General features: G+C 43.7%; 1 protein-coding gene across 1 annotated transcript; it reads right to left on the reverse strand.

The window, feature by feature from the left end:
* On the reverse strand, positions 679–2,869 carry LOC110436679. Its single transcript, XM_021464137.1, has 4 exons — positions 1,654–2,869; positions 1,362–1,566; positions 1,104–1,273; positions 679–1,021 (listed from the first exon to the last, which is right to left on the reverse strand). Exons 1-2 carry the CDS (start codon positions 2,831–2,833, stop codon positions 1,556–1,558), a joined length of 1,191 nt encoding a protein of 396 aa, XP_021319812.1. The 5' UTR covers positions 2,834–2,869; the 3' UTR covers positions 679–1,021; positions 1,104–1,273; positions 1,362–1,555.

Consider the following 12,596-nt stretch of genomic DNA (forward strand, 5'->3'; position numbering starts at 1 on the left):
ACGCTCTTCCTGAGCCGTCTTCTCGGCCGCTTCCCTTTCGGCCTCTAGCCGAAGGCGGTCCACCTCCGTGGTCAGGGCTTTGTTCTCGGCGACCACACCTTCACTTTGATCGAAGCACCTTTTTCGGTACTTTGCCATTTTCATTGCATCCTGCGGACATCAAACATACCACACAGTGAACAAACATTGGTACATATATACATATACACCAGCAGAACATAAGACCACTCCCTCTCCGCCTCCTCGGTCTCGGCGATCTCCTCGTGGCCAGCCCAGTGATCCCCGCACTGGCGCCATACATAAACGTGCTGGCGACCGTCGCGGGGACACGCCTGGATTTCCTCCACTTCATCATCGGAGGCTGCCTGGGCTTCCTCGCCCTTTGCGCTACCCCCAGCCACGGTAACGGGCATCATTGGACCCTTACCCCGGCTAGGGGAGCCCTCCAGCGTGGAAGCCTCCGCCGGGGCTAGAGTTGGGGTCCTCTCTTCTTCAGCAGGAGGCATATTTTTTCGAACCGGACCGGAGATCGAACCGGCAAGGCTATCAGTTTAATGGTTCATTGGTCCAACCGTTAAAAACCATTTGAACCGCCGGTTCAATTTAATCAAACCGGCCACAAATACTTTGAACCGGTGCATACATATATGATATATAATTCAAAATAAAAGTGCACGATAACATAATAAGGTTCAATTTCACTCACAAACATAAGGTTCATAGCAACATATTGAACATAGTCTCACATGACACACACTCACACTCACACATAGTCTTAGTCTCACGGTCACAATAACAGGAACAAGTGCATGATAATAATTAATAAGATAGAAAGACATGAAGCATGTTACTCAATAAAAACTTAATGGATCCCATTGATCTTGAGGTTCTGCTCCTCCAACTTCAATTGCAATTCCATCATAATCATATGCATCTTCATGCCTAAGGTTCTGGTCCTCCATAATTTCATCAGTTTCATCCATGACATCAGCCTCCACCATATCCAAGTTTAGTTCCAAATCTGAAATTTTATTTATTAATTTAGATGTGATGGTATATATGCAGAAATGATGTCACAATCCACAAGAGAGAAGAGACATTACCATCAGGTCCATCACTGCATTGTATACTCAAATCAGAAAGTTTAGTGCGAAACGCATCTAGCTCTTCAGAGTTAAGGCAAGGTGGATTATCTTCTAAAATCCAAGCTTCATTTCCATGTCCAATTTCTTCAAACATTATTGGGTCATAATTTCTAGTATACTTCCTGGACCTAGTTTTTGAATTCACAGATATGTATTATTTATGCAAATAATTAATAACAAAAAGACAACGAATGTAAGGAACAAGAGAAGGGGTACCTTTGTTGCAGTCTCAGATTACAGTGCACATACACAATATCATTTAGCCTTTGATGCTCTAATCTATTTCTTCTTTTGAAGTGCACGTGCTCAAAGTAGCTCCAACTCCTCTCACATTCAGATGCACTACAAGTTTGGCTCAACACACACAAAGCAAGCTTCTGTAAATTTGGTGCACTGCAGCCATAAGTTTGTCACCACTCATCTGTGAAAACATAAAATTTAGTGCTGCTGAAATCTGTGTAAAAACAAAATTAAGTGCTGCTGAAATGAACTACAACAACTTACTTACCAGCAAGCATGACATGGCGATCATTTTTAGCAGTTGCGCGCCCAAAATCACCTTCTCCATTTCTAAATATTTTCATTTCTTTTGTCAAAGCACTTCTAAGGGCAATATCTTTGCCAGCATATTTCTCTATGACATCAAGAACTCCAGAAGTGGTGACGTTGTACTTGTCTCTAATTTCAGCATTGTATTGATTATTAGGATTGAACCAAAAGCCAGCAGCATGAAGATTCTTATCAAAGTGCTTATCCCAACGTGCATCCATGTATTCTATGAAAGGCTTTACAAAGTCTTTCTTTCTCTGAAACCTCTTCACAATTTCCTTTCTTGCAGAATGGAATGCTCCAAACAGGTAGCCCATTGCAGGTCGCTCATCACTGTCCACTATTCTCAGCACTCGAACTAGTGGTTCTGATAAATGACAAACAATTGCACAATCTTTCCAAAATTTTTGATCTAGCACATATTTGGTGAACTTTTTGGCTTGTGTTTCCTTATAATATGCACACTTTGTCCACTCATTGGAGACGACCATTGCTTGCAGTTCAATTTTGTACTTATATATGCTTTGCAATGCAATAAAATTAGTAGCAAAACGAGTTTGGGCTGGGCGAAGAATCTCATGACCTTTAGTGAACTTTCTCATTAGATACAATGGGTAGCAATGGTTGTAGACATATTTTGTAATGATAGATGCATGAGCTATAGTACTCTTCACTAAATCCTCCTTACCGAAGTCTGACAATATCAAATTCACACAATGGGCAGCACAAGGGGACCAATAAATGGATGGGAACTCATCTTGTAACATTCTACCAGCAGCAACCATGTTAGAGGCATTATCAGTGACAAAATGAACTACATTCTCACGCCCAACATGATTGACTACATCTATGAACAATCTAAACAAATATTCTCTAGTTTTGGAGCTATCAGTGGCATCAACTGACTTAAGAAAGATAGTACCTTTGGGACAGTAGACCAAAAAATTGATGAGGGTCCTTCTCTTTCTGTCACTCCATCCATCAGCCATAATAGTGCAACTAGTTTCCCTCCAAATTTTGTGGAATCCATCAACAAACTTCCTAGTCTCTTCAACACATTTTGCAATATAAGGACCACGCATCTGCTTACAGAGTGGTGCCTTGTATCCAGAACCAAATGCACACATGACATCAAACATTGGCTGATAAAAAACTGAATTAGTTGCATTAAATGGAATAGAAGCATCAAGAAACCATCTTGTCACACACATATCTGTCCTCTTTGACCGCTTCTCCTTGAAGAACACTCTTAATTGTTGGTTGATCCCCTGGTCCAGTTCTAGGCTTGAAGTACTTGCCAACACTAGGAGTAGTAGTAGCAGCTCTTTTTTTACCTTTGTTTGATGCGGCTGCATTGGTATTGGAGACTTGAACATCTTCCTCTCCAGGTTCTGGACCATATGGGTGCCCTTCCACATACTCCTCTTGCTGCTTTTTTTTTCTTCTCATTCCAATCTTCAATATTTTTCAACATTGTATACTCAAACTCAGGATCAACCTTCTTGCATGCAACTACATTACCAGGCACTTTGGCCAAATGTTCCTTGAAACGATGGATTCCTCCTCCTGTTAAAGTCATGTTGCAATACATGCACTTGATCTTTGTTTTGCCTCCTTCCACAACCTGTGTACAATATCCCCATGCTAGATCAGTTTTGTTTCTTGTCCTTATTTTTGTGGCAACCTCTTGTTGGGATGCAGTTGAATTCTGGGTAGAATTTTCAGTGCTAACTGGAATAGGAGTGCCTGAAGAATCCACTGTATGTGAAAAAACAATCAATTTTCACATAAAAACAGCAGCATGTTGACATCCTTGTCAGTAAGAAATGATCAATATTGATCTGATGAACTCACCAGCAGTAGCCACGGTAGGAGACATTCCAGTCATGGTTGCCTGAGAGCTTCTCGTGATCTCTGCTGGTGACCGGTGGAGACGTGGAGCAGATCAACTTGTTCGCCGTCCTCGTGCTCGTGGAGCAGATCAACTTGTTCGCCACTTCGCCGTCCTCGTGGAGAAGAGCAGCAGCCGTCCGCCGTCTGGGGCTCCACCCGTCGCTGCCGTGCAGGACTGCAGGACCGGTCGCGATCGCCGGAGACATTCTCCACAAGCCACTCGCCTCACACGAGCCAGGAGGCAAGAGCACGGCTGCCCAGTGCCCGCTCGTCCCGCGTCGTAGCTGTGTTGCCGCCGCTAGTAACCCTAGTCCGTGACTGTAATCGTGACTCTTTGTGGCAGCTGGGAAGATGAAACATTGGAATTTTTTACCTCCGTCACGCACAAAAGCAAGCCTAAAGGGACATATACACATTCTTCCAATAATACCCCTAAACAGATTGTCTTCTCCTGAGTCAATAGAGGGTATTTTTGGATAATTTAAAAACCGCCCCGGTTCACATTGAACCACCCAGTTCACTGGTTCACCAAAAAACCAGCCGGTTTAACCGGTTTTTACTGGTTCAATTGCACAGGCGGTCTTTTAAGTGACCCAGACCGGTGGAGGCTCCGCCGGTCCGGTCCGGTTCGATTTACTATGGCAGGAGGGGGCGATGAGACCTTGTCTTCCTCCTCCAACACGCTGCTCAGTGGAGGTGTCCCTGTGGTCTCATCGCCCCTTGTCAGGGTGCTCGTCCCGGCCTTGTCTTGGGTCGGGTCCTCCTCGGCAACCTCTGCCGTAGCCACAACTGCGGGCCGCTCCACGGGCTGCTCACGGACGGTCTGCTCGGCGGCATTATCATCGGCAACTACCGGCTCGGTTGTCCTCAAGCAGGCAACGTTGCCCGGATCAACATCCGAGGCCGCACTAACAAAGAAGAGTTAATGCAAATTGCCATATCGACACCAAACCTCATACAAAAAAGAGATTGTAGAGACACTTTTTTGAACTTACAGGTCGGAGCTCCGGTGCGTCGCGTGAAGAACCATCTCCTGGTCCACCCAGCCACCGCTGCTGCTTCTGTTCCTCCAGGACGTATCGGCTCGACGTGCGCGGCAGGCGGGTCCCTGGTTACCCGACCAGCGTCGCTCGGCGCGACGTCAGGGCGGCTGCGTGGTCTTCGGACCAAGGATGGGCCGCCTTGTCCTCTTCGTTGTCGTCGTCGACAATCCTCACAAGCCGGCGACGCTTGGGGGCATGGCTAGTCGAGCCTTGGCCCATCGAAGGGTCTGCAGCCGTCCTCGCTGGAATTGCTTCCGTAGAGGATGGCTCCACAGCCATTGGCCTCTTCCCGGCCACTCTGTCATCCGTGGTCGGTGCTGGATGGCTCTGGTCCTCGTCGCTGCTGTTGTATTGGAAACACCGAGCAGCATTGTCTGCCGGCGGGTCTACCCCTGTAGGATGGTCCATACCGGGTGCTAGCGACACATACACCGTGCATCGGTCAATATCTCCTATCTGCGATACAAAGGCGACAAGTCATCAGCCAAAGGCTATAGTATTCAATAACATTACAAATAAACCAAGGTATTCATTTACCTTAGGAGCTGGTCGCCCTAGCTTGAAGGCATGCATCTGATCGTCACTTCGAACGAAGCTATTGTCAGCTAGGTTGAATAACTCGTTCATCTTGTACTGGATCTCTGATTTTTCCAAGTTGTCCCGATGCATCCTGGTTGGGTCTTGGCTTCCTGCGTACTCGTACGCCGAGTGCACTCTCCTCTGGCAAAGCATCACTCGTCGAGCGAGGAAGTTCCTGACCACCCCTGGTCCATCCAGGCGAGACCAGTCGATTAGACCCATCAACTCCGACACCTGACCAGTGTACTCGGGCCGATCTGTCCAGTTGACCCTCTTCTCGAGAATGTAGCCGACATCGCAGAAAGTGGCGCTGCCCAGCTCCTCCCTAATGTAGAACCTCTTGTACCACTCGGTGAGGGAGGTGTTCCATGGGCAACTGAGGTAACGGTTTTTCATCCCATCGCGAAGATTGAGGTATACTCCACCTGCAATCTTGGAGCCTCCAACCGCCCCCTTCTTCCTCAAATAGAACAAGTAGCGGAAGAGATCAAAGTGTGACTCTATCCCGACATAGGCCTCGCACAAATGAATGAAAGTGAAAACAAGAAGAATGGAGTTCGGGTGCAGGTTGCAGATCCCGATCTCATAGTAAAGAAGAAGACCTTGAAGGAAAGGATGAACTAGAATCCCAAATCCCCTCTTGAAATAATCTTCAAAAACTACAATCTCACCAGCGCGGGGGTCAGGGTAACTCTCCCCTTCCGGTGCTCTCCAGCCGCCAAGCTCCTGATTGTGCAGAAGCCCCATCTCGATGAGGTCGTTGAGGGACCTCGTGTTGCTCTGAGACTTCTTCCACTCATTGGCCATCATCTCGGCCCTCTTCTTTGCGTCGCTCTTTGCCATTTCCTTTTTGCGGAAAGCTTTGAACCCAGATTTGAGGGATTGAGGGTGCTGAGGAAGACGAAGGCTGGATGCTAGTACGCGACTGCGGGTAAAGAACAAGGGTGCAACCTTGGGCTCTTTTATAACAACAGCCCCACCTCTACCACTTCCCACATTTTGGGGAAGTGGGCGGTCTTTTCGGCGGTTGCGGCGTTTTGGTTTTCAAGACCTATCGCAGTAAATTTGGTAGCCGTTTTTTAATAATTGTTGGTTTCCTTTCTTGATCCCCGCAATGAACGGATGTGCAGATAGCAGGCACCTCTTTTTATGCGATAGATTGACAAGGTGGCAGGACGTCCCCGTCACATCGTGAATTAATACGACGATACGACGTTTTTAACAATTCAAGAAATTAATTTGACGGTTTCATTCAAAGAGTCTGGGGACTGTACCGACCACTGAGCACGATATGCTCGGGGACTGGTCGACTAGTCCGCTCATTCAAAAGTTCAGGGGACTGTACCGACCACCAAGCACAATATGCTCGGGGACTGGTCGACTAGTCCGCTCATTCAAAAATTCTGGGGACTGTACCGACCACCAAGCACAATATGCTCGAGGTCTGGTCGACTAGTCCGCTCATTCGAAAATTCCGAGGACTGTACCGACCACCGAGCATGATATGCTCAGGGGCTGATCGACTAGTTTGCTCATTCAAGAATTCAGGGGACTGCACCGACCACCGAGCACGATATGCTCGGGGACTGGTCGACAAGTTTGTTCACTCGAAAAATCCAGGGATTGCATCGACCACCGAGCATGATATGCTCGGGGACTGGTCGATATGTCCGGCCATTTGAAAGACTGAGGACTGCTCTAGCTACTGAGCATGATACGCTCGGGGACTATTCGATTAGTTTATTCCATTATATGTTCAGGGGTTAGTGAATTCAAATTCCATAATGTCTATTTGGGTAACTCTAAATTTTTTAGACCTTGCTACAAGGCTAATATTTCACCTTCCAGCAAGCTCGGGGACTGCATCGGTACGATGCATCTAGCGATGCATCTCAGCATCAAATTTCTACGTGGAATTTACTTTTTAGACCCTGGCACCACGTGCCTACGTCACCTACTACCAGGCTCGGGGACAAAGTGGGCACACTTCACCTCGTGGTGAATATGTTTGCTTTTTGTGAGTGTTTACTTTTTACAAAAAGTAAAGTGGGCACACTTCACCAGGAAAGAAAACTTTTTTGTTTGAGAGCACCATGCATTCTTCGAACAACCTGCTTCTTTGATATCGATGTTGATCAACCATCTTTTGAGTTGGTCGAAATAGAGCTGCAATTGTTTGAGCGACTTTCCTGCTTATCGAAGACGTCAAGCTTCACTTGTCGAAGAAGCTCAAGACAGCGTGTTACATCACAATACACGGTGCTCAGGGACTAGCTGTGGGGTATAAACCCCTATACCCTTACGGCTAGACTTGAATCAGGAGGCTTGGCCCATTACGAGACAAGGTTGAGGCGTGATCCAACTACTCGTAGTTTCACGCAAGGAAACAAGATGTGGAGATCAAGCCAGATTCTAGTCGGTTAGAATAGGAATTGATATCATGTTATCTATGGCAATTGTAATCGACTAGAATTAGTTTCCGGATCTGTAACCCTGCCCTCTGGACTATATAAGGAGAGGCAAGGGACCCCCTAGGACATCTCAACTCAACACAATCCACAGCAATATAATCAGATGCAGGACGTAGGTATTACGCTCACACGGCGGCCGAACCTGGATAAAATCCTTGTCTGTGTCTTGCATCACCATCAAGTTCGTAGATTGCGCACCTGTCTGACGATAATCTACTACCGTGGGTATACCCTAAGGTAGACTGCCGACTAGCTTTCGTCGACAGAAAGGGGACAATGATGCCATCATTTTGGATGCGGTTCCAGCTCCAGAACAGCCGTGGATTAATCTGTCTGACCATGAAAAGGTGATGCGTCACCTATTTTGGGCCAACTTGGCTATGTATCATGTCAGGCCTTAAGCCCAAGTTGTGGGCGCCTCTTTCGGTCGCCTCCAACCCTAGGATGCCTCTCTTTTATATTCCACGCAGCTGCCGCTATTTAGACTCATGTTTTGTTTAAAGTTTAGTTTTCCATCAAGAAACTAAATCATTCATTATAACTGTGGTGACAAATTCTTTTACAGTGATCTAGGGCCCCCGTTCTTGATCTCCTCCACTATGTCGATTAGTCCTTCGAAATTGAGTTCTCAAACCCATCATTGATATTTGTGTCATTCATATCTGCAATTTTAGATTGCGTGTTTATACCTTCTTGCTTGTGTTCTTCGATTCGCTTGTAGGAACAGCCTTCTTAGCGAGGTCAATCAAGTTGTGCTTGGTTGATAACCAACAGAGCAGTGGTGTAACGGTTGTAGGGTTTGAATCATGCTAATTTGAAGCTGGATCACCAACATCGAGTTCTCCTTAAATCGAATTTACCATCTACCTCTTGGAAGATCGAGCTGAACCTCATCATAGGTTGGAGAAGAGGAGTGAGTTGCAAGAGACTCCATAGCCTTTGTGGCTAACCTCAACAACATGGAGTAGGCCAGCCTTTGTGGTGACACCAAACCACGGGATAATTCCTCGTGTCTCTTGTGATTGTGATTGTTGCAGCTATTACTTATGTTTTATATGAATTCTAGGGATTGCACCCAATCTGTAAATCCTTCATTGTTTAGGTGCAACCAACTGTTTAGATAGCTCAACATCCGCCCCAGGAAGGCTGGTATTTAAGTTGATCTATTCTCCATTCATTATTTTCTGCAGTAGGTCGATTGTTTCTCTGTGCTTCCCGGAGGTTCCGCGATCTGATAGTCTGCTGCAAGTTTTAATTGTTGATATTTTTCATAAATGCCTATTCACCCTCCCTCTAGGCGACATCAAGGTCCTTTTAGCAATTAGTTTTTGTTTTCATCTATATTTAATGTTTTATACATATACCATAAGATTTGATGTGTTGAACTATATATAACCTAGACCTATATCTATATTATGAGGCTCACCTCCATGTAATATATTATGAAACCTAGACCTATATCTATCTTATGAGGCTCACCTCCACGTAGTACAACGCGATGCTGCACAAGAGGTTATATGTTTCCTCTCGTGGCCAAACCATTGAAAATCTTTTCTTTTCTTATATCGTTAGACTACTAGTGTTAGATAAATAGACAATTTTTATATCATTTAATTCTGTAAATTAATATTATGATGATGACATATAAAATATTATTAATCATATAAATTATGATATCAAACATGTTCATACTAAAATGGAACATGTGATCAATTAACATGTAGAACATGTGATTATTAAAAGTATGAAAGCATAATATATGATGCATAACAACTAGATAAGACATATATTTCATAACAGCAATAAACAAGAGACAACATGTTAAACAATGAAACAGAACTACTAAAACATATGGACAATAGTATATGAAACGTCATGACTGAACTACTACTAAAATATATAGACAACATCATATGAAACATTTTGACTAAACCAACAAAACAAGCAGACAAAATATATATCTTACAGCAGAAATATATGTAAGATAAAAACAGAAACAACATGATAGAGTATACGAAACATACCAGGATAGTATGTGATGATGCATAATAACTAGATAAGACATATATTTCATAACAACAATAAACAAGAAACAACATATTAAACGATGAAACAGAACTACTAAAATATATGGACAACAGTATATGAAACGTCATGACTAAACCACTACTGAAATATATAGACAACATCATATGAAATGCCTTAACTAAACCAACAAAACAAGCAGACAAAATATATATCTTACAACATAAACATATGTAAGATAAAAATAGAAACAACATGATATAACATATGAAACATACCCAGGATAGTATGTGAAACAACATGGATACACTATTGAAAATGTACGATCTGAAAAATGAAACACAACAGGAAGATAAACAGATCATACCCTCCCTTGCGCTTGGAGGATCCCAATCCTTGACCAACTTCCATGATGAAGAAGATGAAGATGATCTTTCCACCAGACAGGAGAAATCCACCCGTGTCTCCTTGAGGAAGACAAACATCGATGGTGAATTGGGCAATCACGTAGACACTCCCCAAAAACCTAATTGTCGGTCTCTCGTGCAAGGTCTCGAACGACAAGAGCTTTGGAGGCACCTGCCCTCTCGCTCCTCCATGCGCGCGGAGTTATGAGATGGGAATTTCTTCTTTACAGTGAGATTGTGTTCTAAGTTGTGTGTTGTGTATATAGATCAGAGGCTCCTGTCCTCTTTATCTCCTTGCGGCAGGAGGAAGGGACTGCGGCTGTAGAGCAGAGGAGGAGAAGAAGAGACTTCCAGTTGGCAGCTAAAGAGATAGAAATCTGAAGAGTTTAACCCAGAGTTAAAACTCCCGTAGTTAGTGAGTGCTAAAAATTAACACACCTCACCACACCCACTCGCCTACCTTGCCATGCCAACACATGCCTTTGTCCTTTTCTTAACTTGTCAATTTAAGTGGAATAATTCCCACCATATAAGTCAAGTTAAGAACTCTTGGAATTCCAATTCGGTACAACTCATATTGTCTACAATTATATACCATAGAATTTATTAATTTATTAAATCTACGTAGGCCTAGCCCAAAATAAATCCAACAATCCCCACCAAACTCTAGGGTTTGTAATGATGAAGTATCAGAACCACAATTCTTTGATATACCAGTGTTTCGATGGAGACTGTTAAGTTGAACATCCATCTAGAACAAGAGTTTCACCCATTCACAACTGAACAATGGATTAAGCCTTGAATTAATAGTTTTGTGTGAGATGAGATCAGCTCTAGTCCTTAGCTCATACTGGGCTACACAAGACATCCCCGCTGTTTGAAGCATATAAGTCATATTTGAGTGCCTTTCATGAGTATTTAGGGATTACCCAAGAAGACCAAGAAGTGGCTTATTTATACCAAGCATTCCTCTTATGGCTAGATCCAATCTCCTGGTCCCTGCAGAAAGGAAAAAGTATTTCACGTTCTTCCTTTCAGGAAGGGAGGATTAGGGAAGTCCCATGGACTGTGACCAACAGTCTAACTTATATAGGTGTACTCCTCAAAAGATGTTCTACAGGACAACATCTCATCTTTATAAGACTCTTGGAATACATTAAGGTCAGTACCATCCTGCCTTATAGATAGGAAAGATGTGCATCAGAAATGAGTCAAGAAAGGGATCTTTCCTCGCAATCTACTACTAGCTTGTTTCACCACTCTACTTCATGGGATCTCCGATCACATAGAGCAGGTTACCACTATAGTAGATTTCACGTGGGTCTCATACCCATTTCTCTCGATGCACTTTCTATCACATTATGTGACAGGCCCTTAGTGAATTGATCTGCCAGATTATTTTACATGTGGACATAATCCCCCGTTATAACTCTGGAGGTTTTTAGCTATATGATAGATTTTAATCTTCTTTTAACATGCCTTATAAACTTCATGTTATTCTTGGGACTATTAACCTTTGTAATCACAGTCTGGTTGTCACAGTTCATGGAGATAGCCATATCGGTTTTTCAACTGTCGGTAAATCCATCAGGAGTTCACAAAGCCACTCGGCCTTAGCCCCAGCAGTGTCTAATGCTGCGAGTTCTGCTTCCATTGTAGACTTTGTTATAATAGTTTGCTTGTAAGACTTCTAGGAAACAGCACCACCTCCAAGCAAAAATACATATCCACTTGTGGCATAAAGCTCATCAGCATCAGAAATCTAGTCGGCATCGCAATAGCCTTCTAGCACTCTTGGGTTTCTAGTATAATGAATACCATATGTCATAGTACCTCTCAGATAGCGCAACACTCTCTCAAGAGCACGCTAGTGATCGTCCCCTAGTTTTGAAACAAACCGACTTAGCTTGCACACAGCATACGAGATGTCAGGCCTTGTTGCACTCGCAAGATATGAGTGAAAGAATGATCTGGGAGTATGTCAATTGATCCCTTGCAATTCTCTGATTTTTTCTCAATAACATGCTAGGGTCATAAGGTGTAGGAGCAGGATCACAGTCACTAAAACCAAAGTGACTCAATACCTTTTCCACATAATGAGATTGCAACAAAGTTACCCCACATCACCTTTTTGATAAGATTGATGTTTAGAATGACATCAGCTTCTCCCAAATCTTTCATATCAAAATTACTCGATAGAAGTTTTTTTACTTCCTCAATCACATTGAGGTTTGATCCAAAGATCAATATGTCATCAACATAAAGGCATAACATAATAGCCTCACTGAAAGGTCCTTGTTTGGTTTTGGTAATTAAGTGACAACTTAGGTGGACTAATAGTGTTTATGTGAGATACACAAGCGATTAGTCCGCAGGTGATTATGAGGAGCTCATTGCATATGAGACATAACATGGAGTCATGTGACCAAGGTGGAGAAGATCAAGATGAGGCTTGGCTCGATGGACTGGTTGCAAGTGTGAAGG

This window comes from Sorghum bicolor, chromosome 6 (assembly GCF_000003195.3).
Source record: "Sorghum bicolor cultivar BTx623 chromosome 6, Sorghum_bicolor_NCBIv3, whole genome shotgun sequence".
Classification (NCBI taxonomy): domain Eukaryota; kingdom Viridiplantae; phylum Streptophyta; class Magnoliopsida; order Poales; family Poaceae; genus Sorghum; species Sorghum bicolor.

What these genes read in the sequence shown, in the direction of transcription:
- LOC110436679 (XM_021464137.1), bottom strand. Translation starts at nt 2,833, where the DNA reads ATGTTTGATGTCATGTGTGCATTTGGTTCTGGATACAAGGCACCACTC.